We start from the raw sequence: 19,006 nt of genomic DNA, 5'->3' as shown, positions 1-19,006 counted from the left end.
AATTCACAAAAGAAAAAAATTCATTAAGTTAGACTTCATCAAAATTAAAGACTTTTGTACTTCAAAGAACATCATTAAGAAAATGAAATGATAAACTAGGAGAAAATACTTGCATGGTAGGCGAAATAACACCCTCCCCAAACATCTACTTCCTAATCCCCAGAACCTAAGAATATATTATCTTACATGGCAAAGAGACTCTACAGATATAATTAAGGTTAAAGACCTTGAGATGTGATGTTTACCCTGTATTATCCAGGTAGGCCCAATCTAATTTTATGAACCCTTAAAAGAGGAGAGCCTCTCTCAGCTGTAGTGAGAGAGGAAGAGTCAGAGAGATGCCACACAGAAAGTTCTGTTGATGACAATGTGGCTTTGAAGATGGAGGAAGGGGACCAAGAGCCACTCCTCTAGGCTAGGAATGGCCATCAGTTTACAACCAGCAAAAACATAGAGACCTTGGTCCTACAACACAAGTACTGAATTCTGCCCACAACTCAAGTGAGCAATAAACAGATCCTCCCCAAGAACTTTCAGAAAGAAGTGCAACTGTTGACACTTGGGTTCAGTCCAGTGAGACCCCTACCAGACTTCAGACCTGTAGATAGATAAGATAATACATTTGTATTGTTTAAACTGTTGAGCTTGCTGAGCTTGTTATACCAAGCAACAGACAATGAATACAACTTGCATATCAAACATCTAATAAAGTATCCAGAGTATACAAAGATCTCTTATGACTCAATAATAATAAGGCAAAGAACTCAGTTTTAAAAATGGGTGAAAACTTGAGTGTGTATTTCACCAAAGAGCATATGTGTGTGTGTGTTAGTCACTCAGTCATGTCCAACCCTTTGCAGCCCATGGACTATTGTCCACCAGGCTCCTCTGTCCATGGGATTGTCCAGGCAAGAATACTGGAATGGGGTTGCCACTCCCTTCTCCAAGGGATCTTCCCAACCCAGGGACAGAATCCGGGTTCCCTGCACTGCAGACAAATTATTAATCATCTGAGCCACAATTGTTCAGTTATCCTGTGAGTTAGCCAATCTTAAGTTTATGGGCTCCCCTGGTGGTTCAGACAGTAAAAAATCTGCCTGCAATGCAGGAGACCCAGGTATGATTCCTGGGTCAGGAAGATCCCTGGCAAAGGGAAAGCCTACCCACTCCAGTACTCTTACCTGGAGAATTCCATGGACAGAGGAGGCTGGCAGGTTATAGTCCATGGAGTTGCAAAGAATAGGACAGGACTGAGTGACCAACACTCTTACTTTTTTTCAAGCTCAGCAGAGAAAGAAGAAGTCCTTTCCAAGGCCTACAGCTGATTTAATTTCCTAGTGGCCCATAAGATAGATGAGAACAGATAGTGGGGAGAGGGAAGTAGGGGGAGAGTATCGAGTGGATGAGGAAAGAGATCAGAGCTGTTAGTTTTGTGGCACCTGACAACAGGTGGCTAGTACAGTCTTTGTGGGGACAGAGCTTAGATGGGTATCTTAGAGCTGGATCTCTGTCCTTGTGATGCTGCCACCAGCCCACCATCACAGGGGCTGATTCTCAACATCATAGTGCACATCAGAGTTATTTTAGGACTTTTAAAGATGACCATGCTCCGCTGTGAACTCAGTTAAGATTCTTTAAGGGTGGGGCCTGGACATGAGTATTTTTTAAAAATTCAGTAGGTGATTTTGGGACTTCCCTGGTGGTCCAATGGCTAAGACTCTGTGCTTAGAGGGGGCCCAGGTTTGATCCCTGGTCAGGGAACTAGATCCCACATGCCACAACTGAAGATCCTACATGCCACAACAAAGACCTGGTACAGTCAAATAAAAAAAAAATTCAATAGTTGCTTTTGAGGTATAGCCTTTTGGAGGTCCAAGAGCAGAGCATTTATCAGCCACCATATCAGAAGTCATCTGCAGCTCCTGGCTACTTTGACCTGGCAGAGATTGAAGCAAGAAGAGAATGAAAAAAAAGGAAGAAGAAAAACGCTTAATGGTGTGCAGTAATTTTAGCCAATTGGCACACTCCTAGTATCCCAGGGATACTCAGAACCTCTGAGACTGCAGACAGGCATTTTGGGATACCCCACAGCACTTGTCCAGACCAAACTAAGCATATCTATTGGAGAGGGCACAACCGTTGTGAGGTTTTTCCCTGCTCAATTTCCTATCCTTTTTGTTCTGTGGCTGTAATTGAAGGATGAACGGAGAAGGCAATGGCACCCCACTCTGGTACTCTTGCCTGGAAAATCCCATGGGCGGAGGAGCCTGGTAGGCTGCCGTCTATGGGGTCGCACAGAGTCGGACATGACTGAAGCGACTTAGCAGTAGCAGTAGCAGCATTATTTTACAACTTCATTTTATTCCTACAAAATTATTCAGAATTTCCCCTTTGGGTCTACAGGTATGGTGTTTTCAAAGTGTATTTCTTATATATATGCTAGTTCTAAAGTCACTCAGCTGTACCTACATAATAAGAGAGGCAAGTGTGAGCAGGTCAGAACCAGCACTAGCTCCGCCAGAAAATGGGAAAGAGAGGAGCTAATTAATGATTCAAGTATGCTTATAATTGAATTCTTTCCCTGACCCATTCATATTTTTTTCTTAATTCTTTGAAGTTTTCTAAGGCAGAAGTTTTCATTTAAAAAATAAGTGAATCATATGCCTCAAGGAGGAAAAGGAGATAATTATTTCCCCCTTTTCCTTTCTAGTAAGCTGACAAGAAGAGATTTTCTCTCTCTAGGATAAAGAGAGGCAATGTACAGTGTGCAGTTTACAAAAATGGTTTCCTAAGACATACAGGACTCTCTCTAGATCTGATAAACAGACTCTTTCTCATAGAAGCTCTGCAAAGAACAGACAGAACAACTGAACTTTTTCTGGGCTTGCTGCTGCTGCTGCTAAGTCGCTTCAGTCGTGTCCGACTCTTTGCGACCCCATAGACGGCAGCCCACCAGGCTCCCCAGTCCCTGGGATTCTCTAGGCAAGAACACTGGAGTGGGTTGCCATTTCCCTCTCCAATACATGAAAGTGAAAAGTGAGAGTGAAGTCGCTCAGTCGTGTCCGACTCTTAGCGACCCCATGAACTGCGGCCTTCCAGGCTCCTCCGTCCATGGGATTTTCCAGGCAAGAGTACTGGAGTGGCGTGCCATTGCCTTGGGGTCCCCAAACAACTGGGGTACATAAAAAAAGAAGCCCGATTTAGATATATGCTTAGGCTTCCTAGGTAAGGCAGTGTCACTCTGCTTCTGTGAAACATGTTTATACAAATGTTCACAGAGAGTAAAAATAAATTACAAACAGCAAAAGATAAAATGGAAGAGAAAGATGAAACCATTAAGATTTTTTTTAAGTTACAAAATCCAAATGAACATACAGATCAAGGTGTTTGAGCAGAATAAGAATCGCTAAAAATGCCTACCATAGCCCAGGGCAGTGACAGTAATAGGACCAGGGTTTGCTGGAGGGGCAAAAACAGAGCACTGGGTTCCTGAGCTGAGGCTCCCACTTGGATGTCCCCTGTGCTCATCTTCAGCTAACAGCACACACTTTCAGCTTCAGGCCAGAATCACACTCGTGGGAACAAGGGGTTCTTACTCCATTTGGGAACTAGCAGGCTGCTGGCCAAATGCAAATAAACTGCATTTGACAGGACCCTCCCCTCCCCAGTTTAGCCAAAGCAATCCGGATTGGCCAAGCAACTGAATTGCTCTGCTAAATCCATTGCACTGCAGTCATCAGGGAGGCTTCGTGTAACAAGAGTATTAAGATGCATGAAGCTAATTAACTTCCACAGTCAGCTCTCCAGGATGTGTGTTAAGTTTATAGAGAAACTTGAAGCTACTGCCCAAGTCATATTTTTAGATACATATGTTAACCTCCTACAAACTGGCTCCAAAACTGCAATTTTTTTTCAAAACTGGCTCCAACTGCAACACTGACCACTGGAAATTTCCTTCCTTCTCAACTTGCCTATTGCATGTGGAAACTAAATAAGTATTCTCTCTCTCTCTCTTTCTTTTTTTTTGCAGACTCATAATTTATTACTATAGCTTAAAAAAATTTTTTTTAATTGGAAGATAATTGCTTTACAATATTGTGTTGGTTTCTGCCATACATCAACATGAATCATATATAAGTAAGTGTTCTTAATCCTTTCCTTTTGTTCTTTTTGTAGGTCAACATTTCAGCAGTGCGGGGTGAGGGTAATGATGGGGGTGAGAATAGGTTGAATTAATGAAATATTTTTACAAATGGAGAAAGAGAACTCAAAAATTTTACATGTACTTTTTAAAATTGACATTTAGTTCACATACAATGAAAGTCACCATTTCAAAGTTTATAATTCAGGAGTTTTTAGTATAATCACAAGGTATGCAACCACACATGTATGTTTTTCAACCATGCCTTTCAGACTGCTTTACTAATTTTTAACTTAAAGAACATCAGGAACCTCAAAAACATCATGCTCAGTGAGAGAAACCAGACACAAAAGATCACATGCTATATGAAATTCTAAAAAACAAGACTATAGTAACAGAAAACAGGCCAGTGGTCATCTATGGCCAAGGGCAGGGGAAGGAATCTACTTAAAAGAGGCAGGAGCATACTTTTTAGAGTGACTGAACCATATCTTGATTGTAGCAGGGCCACACAACTGTACATTACTACAAAAATTCATCAAATTGCTACGTTTAAACTGGGTGACTTTTACTGTGTGTAGATTACACCTCAAGCTGGAAAAATCAAAACAAAAGCAAAAATCATTTTTGAAATTTTTGGGGGGAAACAAGTTATTTTCATTTTTGTGTATTTTCTTTACATTTTTGTCAGCATTCATAACACACTATGTAGCTCTAAGTATAGAATCGGGAAGATCCCCTGGAGGAGGGATGGCAACCCACTCCAGTATTCTTGCCTGGAGAATCCCCATGGACAGAGGAGCCTGGCGCCGGCTACAGTCCATGGGGTCGCAAAGAGTCGGACACGACTGAGTGACAGCACAGCACATACGTAATTTTGTATTTAGACACTTTATATCACAATTTCACATTTCTACCAAATTTTGATGATTATAATTTAAGATACACAATTGTCCAAAGCTCATAACCATTCCCCTACTGTTAACAGGTAAATTACCAAATTTTAAAGCAAATGATTCCTCTTCAATATTTGGATGCCACCAAGTGGACAAACTGTGTAATATTACGGAGATTGAGTAGGCCATTTTATACATTAAAAAAATAATACTTTAATGTTAAATTTTTAATTTAAAATTAATTTAAAATTTTTTATTAATTATAAGATATAAATGATTATGATTTTATTCATTTTAAAATAAATTATTTTATTAATTATAAGGTTATTATATAAATGTACCAGACCATGATTCCCATCTATCTCTTGAAGTAACTTAACTCTCAAATCTGAATTTCCAGAAGTCAAAGAAAAGAACTTCCTGTTGAAATCATGTCCTTAACAAACGAAAACCACAGGTGAGAAATGATAGACATGGGTCTATCTTAAACCCCAAACCAAAAACCATTTAGGGACCCCCCAAATGCAAACAGCCTTTCCTGTAGGCCAATTGACTTCTAACAAAACAATAAGTGCTCTCAGGAGGCACAACAACACCAGATGAAACTGTGGTGAAGATTATCTGGAAAGAAGAGAAAGACGGCAGGAAACTCATTCCCCTTTGGGCAAAGCCTCGCTAACTCTTTTTAGAGTCACCAGTATTTTCTCCTCACAGTCCCTGGCCTCTCCAGTTTAAGCTTTCACTATTGAAATGAAACAGTAAGTGGTTAGAGTCACAAAAAGAAAGATTATTTCAGGGAAGTGTTTGGTCCCTGCCAGGGTGGACAAAAGAAGGACTTTTTCAAAGAAGGCTTTGAGTGACATTGAGCCATTACCTGCCACCAGCTGGGGAGATGAACACGCTGCTCTGCCTGTGGCCCAGCATTCCTTCCAATTATTTTTTCTGACTCTCTTTAACCCTCTCCACCTTGCTGGCAACCTCCATAAATTGAAAAGGAACATTTTTTTAAAGAAAGAAAAAAAAGCATCTAGGAATGTCATAAGTCCATGACGTGAGAAACCAGTGAGAGAGAAAACCAAGAGTCAGAACCATGGCTTTATTGTGGCAAATTATGCAGCCTGCCTTCTAATTGCTGAAATGTTTGTTTGCATGGCTTTTCTTATTCTTTTTTTCTTCTTTTTTAAATGCTTTGGCCATACCACAAGGCATGGGCGATCTTGGTTCCCCGACTCTCTCCGATGAGAACCTGCATTGCAAACGGAGTCTTAACCACTGGACCACCAAGGGAAGTCCTGCTTGTTCTTCTTAAATTTTAATTGTACTTATTAATAGAACATATACTCATTCAATAAAAATTCAAAAGGTACAGAAGAATAAAAAGAGACATCTCCTCTGACTGCTTCTGCTGGCTAGCTAGCCCCATTCTCAGAGGCAACCGTCAATCTTTTCTTGTGAATCCTTACAGAAGTATCCTATACATAAACAGTTACAAACACACCTTCTCTCTGTATAGACATTCAATCCCCCCTTTTTTGTTACACAAATGTTGAACAACTGTACACGATTCTTTTTTTTATTTTATTCTAATTGGAGGCTAATTACTTTACAATATTGTAGTAGTTTTTGCCATACATTGACATGAATCAGCCATGGGTGTACATGTGTTCCCCATCCTGAAACCCCCTTCCGCCTCCCTCCCCATCCCATCCCTCTGGGTCATCCCAGGGCACCAGCCCTGAGCACCCTGTCTCATGCATTAAACCTGGACTGGCAATCTATTTCACATATGATAATATACAGGTTTCAATGCTATTCTCTCAAATAATCCCACCCTCGCCTTCTCCCACAGAGACCAAAAGTCTGTTCTTTACATCTGTGTCTCTTTTGCTGTCTTGCATACAGGGTCATCGTTATCATCTTTCTAAATTCCATGTATACGCGTTAATATACTGTATTGGTGTTTTTCTTTCTGACTTATTTGGCTCTGTATAATAGACTCCAGTTTCATCCACCTCATTAGAACTGATTCAAATGCATTCGTTTTAATAGCTAAGTAATATTCCATTGTGTATATGTACCACAGCTTTCTTATCCATTCATCTGCCGATGGACGTCTAGGTTGCTTCCACGTCCTGGCTATTGTAAACAGTGCTGTGATGAACATTGGGGTACATGTGTCTCTTTCGATTCTGGTTTCCTCAGTGTGTATGCCCAGCAGTGGGATTGCTGGGTCATATGGCAGTTCTATTTCCAGTTTTTTAAGGAATCTCCACACTGTTCTCCATAGTGGCTGTACTAGTTTGCATTCCCAAGAACAGTCTAAGAGGGTTCCTTTTCCTCCACACCCTCTCCAGCATTTATTGTTTGTAGACTTTTTGATAGAGGCCATTCTGACTGGAGTGAGATGGTACCTCATTGTGGTTTTGATTTGCATTTCTCTGATAATGAGTAATGTTGAACATCTTTTCATGTGTTTGTTAGCCATCTGTATGTCTTCTTTGGAGAAATGTCTGTTTAGTTCTTTGACCCATTTTTTTGATTGGGTCACTTATTTTTCTGGAATTGAGCTGCAAGAGTTGCTTGTATATTTTTGAGATTAATTCTTTGTCAGTTGCCTCATTTGCTATTATTTTCTCCCATTCTGAAGGCTGTCTTTTCACCTTGCTTATAGGTTCCTTTGTTATGCAAAAGCTTTTAAGTTTAATTAGGTCCCATTTGTTTATTTTTGCTTTTATTTCCATTACTCTGGAAGGTGGGTCATAAAGGATCCTGCTATGATTTACATCAGAGAGTGTTTTGCCTATGTTTTCCTCTAGGAGTTTTACAGTTTCTGGTCTTACATTTAGATCTTTAATCCATTTTGAGTTTATTTTTGTGTATGGTGTTAGAGAGCATTCTAGTTTCATTCTTTTACAAGTGGTTGACCAGTTTTCCCAGCACCACTTATTAAAGAGATTATCTTTTCTCCATAGTATATTCCTGCCTCCTTTGTCAAAGATAAGACATCCATAGGTGCATTGATTTATCTCTGGGCTTTCTATTTTGTTCCATTGATCTATGTTTCTGTCTTTGTGCAAGTACACATGATTCTTTTTTCATTTAACAATACAATATATACTGTGGCAATCATACCATGTCAATACATAGAGTTTCTCATTCATTTTATTTTTTATTTTTATATACATAAGTTTAAGTTTAGTCGCCCAGTCATGTCTGACTCTTTGCGACCCCATGGACTATAGCCTACCAGGCTCCTCTGTCCACAGGATTTTCCAGACAAGAGTACTGGAGTGGATTGCCATTTCCTTCTCGTTGGATTGCCATTTCCTTCTCCAGAGGATCTTCCCAACCCAAGGATCTAATCCAAGTTTCCCACATTGTAGGCAGAGGCTTTACCATCTGAGCCACCAGGGAAGTATATACATATCAGCTCAGTTCAGTTCAGTTGCTCAGTCGAGTCCGACTCTTTGCGACCCCATGGACTGTAGCACATCAGGCCTCCCTGTCCATCATCAACTCCTGGAGTTTACTTAAACTCATGTTCATTGAGTCGGTGATGCCATCCAACCATCTCACCCTCTGTCGTCCCCTTCTCCTCCTGCCTTCAATCTTTCCCAGCATCAGGGTCTTTTCCAGTGAGTCAGTTCTTCACATCAGGTGGCCAAAGTATTGGAGTTTCAGCTTCAACATCAGTCCTTCCAATGAACATTCAGGACTGATTTCCTTTAGGATGGACTGGTTGGATCTCCTTGCAGTCCAAGGGACTCTCAAGAGTCTTCTCCAACACCACAGTTCAAAAACATCAATTCTTCGGCGCTCAGCTTTCTTTATAGTCCAACTCTCACATCCATACATGACCACTGGAAAAACCATAGCCTTGACTAGATGAATCTTTGTTGGCAAAGTAATGTCTCTGCTTTTTAACATCCTGTCTAGGTTGGTCATAATTTTTTTTGCAAGGAGTAAGTGTCTTAGTATTTCATGGCTGCAGTCACCATCTGCAGTGATTTGGAGCCCCCCAAAATAAAGTCTGCCACTGTTTCCACTGTTTCTCCATCTATTTGCCATGAAGTGATGGGACCAGATGCCATGATTTTAGTTTTCTGAATTTTGAGCTTTAAACCAACTTTTTCCACTCTCCTCTTTCACTTTCAAGAGGGGCCTCAACTAAGAGGCTCTTTAGTTCCTCTTCACTTTCTGCCATAAGGGTCGTGTCAATGGCAACCCACTCCAGTACTCTTGCCTGGAGAATCCCAGGGACAGGGGAGCCTTGTGGGCTGCTGTCTATGGGGTCACACAGAGTCGGACATGACTGAAGTGACTTAGCAGCAGCAGCAGCAGCATCTGCATATCTGAGGTTATTAATATTTCTCCCAGCAATCTTGATTCCAGCTTGTGCTTCATCCAGCCCAGCTTGTGCTTCATCCAGCCCAGTATTTCTCATTATGTACCCGCATGTAAGTTAAAGAAGCAGGGTGACAATATACAGCCTTGACATACTCCTTTCCCAATTTGGAACCAGTCTGTTTTTCCATGTACAGTTGTAACTGTTGCTTCCTGACATGCATATAGGTTTCTCAAGAGGCAGGTCAGGTGGTCTGGTATTCCCATCTCTTGAAGAATTTTCCAGTTTATTGTGATCCACACAGTCAAAGGCTTTGGCATAGTCCATAAAGCAGAAATAGATGTTTTTCTGGAACTCTCTTGCTTTTTTGATGATCCAGCGGATGTTGGCAATTTGATCTCTGGTTCCTCTGCCTTTTCTAAAACCAGCTTGAACATCTGGAAGTTCACAGTTCACATACTGTTGAAGCCTGGCTTGGAGAATTTTGAGCATTGCTTTGCTAGCATGTGAGATGAGTGCAATTGTGCGGTAGTTTGAGCATTCTTTGGCATTGCCTTTCTTTGGGATTGGAATGAAAACTGACCTTTTCCAGTCCTGTGGCCACTGCTGAGTTTTCCAAATTTACTGGCATATTGAGTGCAGCACTTTCACAGCATCATCTTCCAGGATTTGAAATAGCTCAACTGGAATTCCATCACTGACACTAGCTTTGTTCATAGTCATGCTTCCTAAGGTCCACTTGACTTCACATTCTAGGATGTCTGGCTATAGGTGAGTGATCACACCATCGTGATTATCTTGGTCATGAAGATCTTTTTTGTACAGTTCTTCTGTGTATTCTTGCCACCTCTTCTTAATATCTTCTGCTTCTGTTAGGTCCATACCATTTCTGTCCTTTGTTGAGCCCATCTTTGCATGAAATATTCCCTTGGTATCTCTAATTTTCTTGAAGATATCTCTAGTCTTTCCCACTCTATTTTCCTCTATTTCTTTGTACCCATCACTGAGGAAGGCCTTCTTATCTTTCCTTTGTATTCTTTGGAACTCTGCATTCAAATGCTTATATCTTTCCTTTTCTCCTTTGCTTTTGGCTTCTCTTCTTTTTACAGCTGTTTGTATCGTCTCCTCAGAGAGCCATTTTTCTTTTTTTTTTGGTATATAGGCTTAGTCGCCCTGCGGCACGGCATGTGGGATCTTCCTGGACCAGGATTGAACCCATGTCTCCTGCATTGGCAGGCAGATTCTTTACCACTTAACCACCAGGGAGGCCTTCTCTTTCATTTTAAATCTGTATCATATTCTGTTTGGACATGCCATAAAATATTTAAGGAGTACCATATTAAGATGGACATTTAACTTATTTCCAAACTTGTGCTAGTTTTATTATTATCTTCTTACCTGAAATTCTCTGGGCAAATTTGATCGATTCTTCAATTGGGTCTGAGTTCACAATTTTATCTATAATACCCAGCTTAAGTGCTTCATTTGCTGAAATATGTCTTCCTAAAAGAAAACAAAATAAAACAGAACAATGTGAGATTAAAGCAAAAGCACCATTCTCTGTAGTAGGAAGTTCATTTGTCCTAGATAAACATCTATTACAAAATAAATAAGCACTACACTGATTGTTACAGGGAAAATTACTGCAGAGGTAATCAGAAAACTTGGATTCAATTTCCAACTCTACCTATACTATTTGTGTGAGCTATACTAGAACCATAATTTCTTCATTGGTAAATGACAATAATTATGCTTACCTGAGTAATTATGAATATTAAGTGAAAATAAAACATTTTCCTTTTATTCTTTAAATCTCCATAGAAGCACTTTATAAATTTTAAATCTCTATACAACATATAAGAGGATTGAGTCTTTATAATAATACAGTTAAAAAATAATAAAGGTAGTAAGAAAAGAGCAGTTGTAGTACTATCTGTTCTTATACTAACATATACCAAGTGTTGCCACTGATTATGAAGAGTCCTCAAACGTAAATATAGTTGGATTGACTGTGGGAAAGCATTATTAAGTTGATATTGTATAAGATATAATCAAAATATCACAGGAAAATAGGATGGACCTTTGCGTATTTTGGCTACCCAGCATCTCAACTCCTTCCTTAGTTTGTGAAATTGCTAATGTGTGAGCTTTGGAACCAAAAAGGAATGTAAAAAAGAAGTAGAGATGATCAGACAATTGTTTCTTCAGACCTGGCATCAGGATGTGGCCCATAATCCCAAACTGGACAAATGGAGGGCTTAATTGATGGTTTTCAGCTGAAGTAAACAACAGCTGGTGGAGATGGTGGTGCCAGGAGCACCTCCTGTCCAGAGGTGGCGCTGGCAGCCTCTGGTATAATAATAGATTGGAAGCTCTCGGGACTTACAGGAATTTGATGAGGGTTATCATCACTCTCAAGTTCCTCAACGGGTATAAATATGTAATTTGATCTGCATACTCTGAAGTAGGAGGTTAAGGAATATAAGCATTCCTCAACACAAGGGCAGAAGGAGAGACAGTGACACACAGCTCGCTTGCCAGCATCATCTGTGCTTCTGAAGTGTTTGTGCGAGCTAACTTGCTTCAGCTGTATCCAACTCTTTGCGACCCCATGGACTGTAGGTTGTAGGCCAGGCTCGTCTGTCCATGGGATTCTCCAGGCAAGAATACTGGAGTGGGTTGCCACGTTCTTCTCTAGAGGATCTTCCCAACCCAGGAATCGAACCTGCATCTCTTGTGTCTCCTGCATTGGCAGGTGGGTTCTTTACCACTAGCACCACCTTGGGCTTCTGAAGAGCAAGCACCAAATCAGTCTTGCAGGCACAACTCCTCCACAGTCTTTGCTGCTCTTTCAGAGTGTTGGTGGATGCCATCTCCAAAGCAAACCCTTCATTCCTGGTTCTTATTAGTGCTTCAGCGAGCTACCAATGGGTTTTCTTGATCAGATAGACAATTCAATGATTTTGGGCAGGGGTCACTCTGTAACAGCAATATTTGGGCAGTCTGCTGGAAATGCCTCTGAAGGCAGGCCTCCAGATCTCCTCCTGGGGTGAGGAGGACAGGGAGGAGTGGGTAAGTGGCTTCAAGGGTGAAGTCTCCCAGGTATAAAACCACTTAAGTGAGGGATGAGCAAATCAGACTCCCCACATTAAGGGGCCCAAAGAGACATAGAATGGAATATGAAAATGCAGCTACTAAAAGGATCTTTGGGGCAACTGAACAGCAGAGACAAGAGATACCCACAGGATGGACTGAAAATTCCTTCAGCTGTAATGATTTCTTCTGACCTGGATTTCACAAAAGTTGGGAGTACTGCTACTGTTTGTATGGAGTCAATGAGATTTCAGGTACTTTTATTCTGTTTCAAGGATCTGAAGAGACAGCTCTGTATATCCAACCCGAATGCTCATGCTGAGATTTGAACTTGTTCTTTCTTATGCTGCTCTGAGTGTAGACAATAACCACTGTTCAATCTAATGAGAGCCAAGCCTTGATCTACTACAAAGAGACTGGGGCAACTTGAAGTTGAGACTTCTCCAAGCCAGGTAATCTCATTTTTTTTTCCAGTTTCCTTTGTGGCTTCTTTTCCAACGTTCAGAAAAAAATTTCTATACAGAACCCTTGCCAGATGCCATTTTAAAGTCCCCCTAAAATTATAGAGACTACTTAAAAACACAGGATGATTCTAATATTAGCATTCTTCTCATTCACTGTGACCTTTTCTGTGCAAATCAAAATCCATCATATTCTTACTGCTTTTACCTCTTCTCTTCATCATGTTAAAAATAGTGATATTTCTATAAGCAGCAGTGTTTTGAAAAAAGTGAATCCTAGATCACTTTTTTGCTTTTTGTCAAAGAAGCCAGGTTCCTTCCTGATTTCCTTCAAGATATCCTTGCATTTCAGGCTTAATACTGAAAGCAGGAACACACAATTCCTCAGTATTCCTCCAAATGCTTTAATTTCTTGTCAACATAAACCTTAGAATTCACAGACTCATTTCACACTGTTATGAATTCCCACCATATTTTATGCTTCTCTGCTTCCTTTCTATTTTGCCCTTTGCAGAATGAACCCTCTTGTGTGCTTTGAATTTCTGTAGTATGTTGGGTTGACTGTAAGCATTCTCTTGTGAATTCTGCATTAGGGACTTAGAACAGTTCACATTCTTAAAATTGCAGTTACCCTACATTGTAAATTAAAGCGATTTCTAATCTATTTTACTGAAGACAAGAAATTTAGTTTTCCTAACTCCCCTTTCAAGCTCTACAGAATTTATAACACCTCCTTATTTAAAGGCAAAAAAAAAGCCATTTTAGACTTTGGTCTAAATTATATATTAGTAACTATATAAATTATATGTTAGATTGCCAGGAGAAATATCAATAACCTCAGATATGCAGATGACACCACCCTTATGGCAGAAAGTTAAGAGAAACTAAAAAGCCTCTTGATGAAAGTGAAAAAGGAGAGTGAAGCTCAACATTCAGAAAACTAAGATCATGGCATCTGGTCCCATTACTTCATGGGAAATAGATGGGGAAACAGTGGAAACAGTATCAGACTTTATTTTGGGGGGCTCCAAAATCACTGCAGATGGTGATTGCAGCCATGAAATTACAACATGCTTACTCCTTGGAAGGAAAGTTATGACCAACCTGGATAGCATATTCACAAGCAGAGACATTACTTTGCCAACAAAGGTCCATCTAGTCAAGGCTATGGTTTTTCCAGTAGTCATGTATGGATGTGAGAGTTGAACTGTAAAGAAAACTGAGTGTGGAAGAATTGATGCTTTTGAACTGTGGTGTTGAGAAGACTCTTGAGAGTCCCTTGGACTGCAAGGAGATCCAACCAGTCCATTCTGAAAGAGATCAGCCCTGGGATTTCTTTGGAAGGAATGATGCTAAAGCTGAGACTCCAGTACTTTGGCCACCTCATGCGAAGAGTTGACTCATTGGAAAAGACTTTGATGCTGGGAGGGATTGGGGACAGGAGGAGAAGGGGACGACAGAGGATGAGATGGCTGGATGGCATCACCAGCTCAATGGACTTGAGTTTGAGTGAACTCCAGGAATTGGTAATGGACAGGGAGGCCTGGCGTGCTGCGATTCATGGGTTTGCAAAGAGTCGGAGACGACTGAGCGACTGAACTGAACTGAACTGAATGATATATTAGTAATAATATAGACTCACATTATTTTCTAATTTGGACCATGTGTGCACAGTTCTGTATTGTGGTTTCTGTGTCAAAGTGTTTTGATTAGCAGTTCTCAAAATTTTCAGTCTTAAGACCCCTTTGTACTCTTAAAAATTATGGAATAATCTAAAGAGCTTTTGTTTATGTGGGTTATTTCTATCAATATTTACTATATTAGAAATTATAACTGAGAATTTTTAAATGTGCCTTTATTAAATCACTTTAAAATAATCATGATAGACCTGTTACATATAAACATAAATAATTTTATGCACATAGTCCTACTTTAAGAATTTAGTGAGAAGAGTGTCATTGTTTTACATTTTTTTTAATTTCTTTAATTTCTGGTTTAATAGAAGATAGCTGGGTTTTCATTTCTGCTTCTTCATTCAATCTGTTTTGATACCACATGGCATAAAATAACCTCTTATTATTATGAAACCAGTTCTGACTTCAAGGACTGCCTCCCCTGCAGCCCCCTGTACCCAACACAATGGTCTTAGGTACACCTAGGAGTCTGTGGGTCACACTTTAACAACTCCTGATTTGGACCATATTTAAAGACCATGCAGCATCTTAGTATATGAATCCATACATTTAGAATTTATTTGTGGCTGGTGTGATTTTAGCTACTTTGAGAGTAACCTTTTGTTGTATTTTGTTTTTATCCTTTAGAAGCTTGCAGGATTCTATTTACTGAAAGTTTAAAATCTTTATCAAAACACAAGGCATTGAATTTCATCAGATTTTCCAGGAAAATGGTGTGCCTGCTAAAATACAATCTCTGATTCTTTTATGTATCTGAAGAGTTTCTTCCCTTTTTCCCTTTGATTATTGCTTCTCCCATTTTTGCTTGTGCTCTGGAAGCATTTATTATTCGTAGCAGAGACCTCTATTAGAGACCTTCCATGTCTGCTGCCTTCATTTACATTTCATGTATCTTTTTAAAAAATTCTTCTGAATTCTATAAGTGGGTCTCTATCCTCCATGTTGCTGATTCAGTAGTCTGTTCTATTGCATCCTTTTTTTAATGCTTCAAAAATTATTTTGGCTAACATATTGATTTTAAACAGGTTTTTTATTTAATAAATAATATGTTTTCTTTTCTAATTCAGAATATTGTGAGTTTGCTAACCTTTTTCTTTTCTTTAATCTGTTTCAACAGACTCACATTTATGTTTCATTTTTCTAATGTCATAGAATATTTTCATAGATTTTAGGTTGAATTTTAAAGGTTTTGTCTGTTAGTTTGTCTTAGTCATGAAATAATGTTTGCTCATATGTATTTCTGGTGACTGGGAGCCCTGGGTACTAAAACTTGCCCTTAACATCTTGTTTGAATACAGAGAAAACCCACCTGGACCTAATTAAATCTGAAAGGCTGGCAGGATAAAGATGTCACTTGCAGTTTCTTCCCCAGTACCCTGGGTGCACTTCAGTGACCAAGGGAGATTGGACCTAGAAAACAGCAGCAGAAGGAAGGGCAAGGCACTTGTAGTTCTCCACATCTGAATGGATGGAAAACATCAGGGATGAACTGCAATGTGCCCAAGCACGTCTTTTGTGGTTACTGCTAAAGATTCAGTTGTTTTCAGATGGCATTTTAGGGAAATTGTGGAGAAGCAGCAGTTGTTGTAATTGATCCACTTTTCCAGAATTACCTCTCTCATGGTTTTCAGAAGAACAGAATAGGTTAGCTATTTACTCATTAATTTAATCTAAATTTATTTACATATTAATTTCCTACAGGGCAGTGCCTACAAAGCTGGTGTTTTTCCCCATTAACATCAGTAGGGAATCTTCAACTTCCAGTAACAACTTTTTTTTTTAGCATCCTTTCTCAGAAGAATGTTTTCCAGAAGCAAGACATCAGGAATCTAAAATAGGTCAGCAAACTGTGCTCCTTCCAGAGGCTAGGAGAGAGAATCCATTTCCGTGGCTTTTCTAGTCTCTGAAGGCTGCCCACATTTATTCTTCTCTTCCTCCATCTTCAAAGCCAATTTGTACCATCTTCTTTCCTCTCTGACCTCTCTCCTTCCACTTCTGAGGACCCTTGAGATAAGCTGGGCCCACCTAGAAAATCCAGAATAACCTCACATCTTAAGATTCTTAATTTAATCACATTTGCAAGGTCCCTTTTGAACATAAGGTAATATATTCACAAGTTCTAGGTATTAGGATGTGAACATCTTGGAGAGGGGCATTGTTATGCCTACCATAGTTACCATTTATAAAATATCTCCTAGGTGACAGGTACTCTACCAGAAGCATGTCATGTAATTTCATTATTACTTAGAACAACTGTGTGGTTGTTTTACTGATGAAAAAACGAAGACCAAGACAAGTTCAGACAATCTTGCTTCTAAATTCCAGGCCAGTCTATCCAACTGTCTACTTGACAACTCCACTTGGATGTCAAACTTCACACGTCCAAACTAAGCTCTTGCAATTCTTCCCTACAACCTGTTCTACAACAGAAATCCCCGTCTTGGTAATGGCACCATCCTTCCAGCCGCTCAGGCCATTTAAATCATTCTTCTCTCCCCTTTCTCTCACCTCTATATTTGATATGTCACAAAATCCTGGTTGGCTCAAAATATATCCAGAATTTGACCGTGTCTCACCATTTACATTGTTACCACTCAGGTCTACATTTCCATCATGGCTCCCTTGGATTATTAAAGCAGCCTTCTAACCAGTCTTCCTATTTTTGCCCTAACCTCCCATCAGTATATTTTCAATAGCCAGAGTGATCTTGTAAAACACATAAGTGACAGCATGTTACCCTTCTGCTCAAAATACTCCAACGCTTTTCTACCTCATTCGGCAGAAAAGTCAAAGTTCTCTCTATAATCTTCAAGGCCCAATAAGATGTGACTTCACCCTCAACTACTCTTTCCCTTACTCACCTCACTCTAGCTTCATTGACCTTCTTGCTATTCTTTGAAATTTCCGAGTAAGGCTTACCTCAGGGCTTGGTATTTGCTATTTTCTCCATGTGAAATATCTTCCACTAGATATTGGCAAAACAAGCTTCTTCCATCCCTCAGGTCTTCACTCACATTCATTTTGTAGGAAAGCCTTTCCTAGCTATCCTACCTATACAATTTTACCCACCCCCAGCCTATCATTTCACATTTCCCTTTTCTGCTTTATGTTTTCTCCTCAGCACTTGTCTCCATCTAATCGACCAGATATACTACTTACATAGTAGGTAGCCATGGCGTTTAGTAAGAGTACACAGCATGGTAGCTGGTCACCAAAGTGACCTGCCATGGTTTGACCTCTGGGTATTTAAGCTCCCCTCACAGGCTGAATAGGAAAGACTCATATAATCAATAGGATAATTCAGAAAAGATGGCATGGAACTCCAACACTAGGTCATAGAAGACACTGCAGTCTTTGCCTTGCCCCCTCTTGGACCAGTTACTCTAGAGGAAGCCAGGTTCCATGTTGTGAGGAGATACAGGAAACTCTAGGGAGAGGCCCACGTGGAAAGAAAATGAAGCCTTCTTCCACAGTCAACAGGAACCAGCCATCCATGTGACTGAGCCATCCCAGAAGTAGATCCTCCAGCCCCATTCAATTTTTCAGATGACTGTGGCCCCACTCAGTGTCTCGGCTACAATCTCAAGAGAACCCTGGAGCTAGAACTCAACTAAGCTGTTCCAAAATTACTGACCCACAGAAACAAGGGGAGAAAAAACACTGCCAATCAAACCATGACTCCAGTGAATGTAAGAGGCATCTTGAGTTCAAAGATGTGGATACCACTGTGCATTTTTGAACAGATGAAATACAATAATGATAAGTATTCTTATTGTTGTTGTTTTCTATACATAATCTCTATAAGGGCAGGAGTTTTGGTAGGTCTGATTTGCTGCTATAGGTCCACTGCCTGCAACAGGGCCCAACACATGAGAAAAAAATTAAACAGCTATTGCATGAGTAAATAAAACTGAACTTGTACAAAGCATACATGTTCATATGCAGCACAGCTGGGATTCAAGCTCAGGTCTTTAATTCTAAAGCTTGTGCTTTTTTTATTGCGTATTCCGTGGGATACAGTCTGTTATCAAGATGTTCATCTTATTTTTACTCAATCTTCCTCTTTTACTAGAAAGTCAGATGTAGGAATAATAATGTATAGCTAACATGTATTACCATGTCTAGGACTGTTCTAAGAACACTGTATTCATTAATGCATCTGATCTTCATCATATCACCATATGGTAAGCACTGCTGTTATATACATTTATGAGGAAACTAAGGCACAGAGAGGTAAAGTGATTGACTCAAGGTCTCACATTATTTCTGTTTGGAGTAAACAGTGATGCATGCACTATCTTCCAACCTTACTTCAACTGGAAATATCTTTTATGTCTTTTAATATTTGGTAAATGCAGGGTCTCTAAGGGCTTCTT

General features: G+C 39.9%; 1 protein-coding gene across 1 annotated transcript in view; it reads right to left on the bottom strand.

Moving 5' to 3' along the window:
- The window catches only part of EHHADH (enoyl-CoA hydratase and 3-hydroxyacyl CoA dehydrogenase), a 55,175-nt gene that overhangs the window by 13,758 nt on the left and 22,411 nt on the right, over positions 1-19,006 (bottom strand). Inside the window, exon 5 of the mRNA XM_027539028.1 lies at positions 10,781-10,885. Within this exon, the coding sequence (XP_027394829.1) occupies positions 10,781-10,885 (105 nt within the window). The remainder of the gene's footprint in view (positions 1-10,780; positions 10,886-19,006) is intronic.

This window comes from Bos indicus x Bos taurus, chromosome 1 (genome assembly GCF_003369695.1).
Source record: "Bos indicus x Bos taurus breed Angus x Brahman F1 hybrid chromosome 1, Bos_hybrid_MaternalHap_v2.0, whole genome shotgun sequence".
Taxonomy (NCBI): Eukaryota; Metazoa; Chordata; class Mammalia; order Artiodactyla; family Bovidae; genus Bos; species Bos indicus x Bos taurus.
This window is presented reverse-complemented; position numbering and strand designations above follow the sequence as displayed.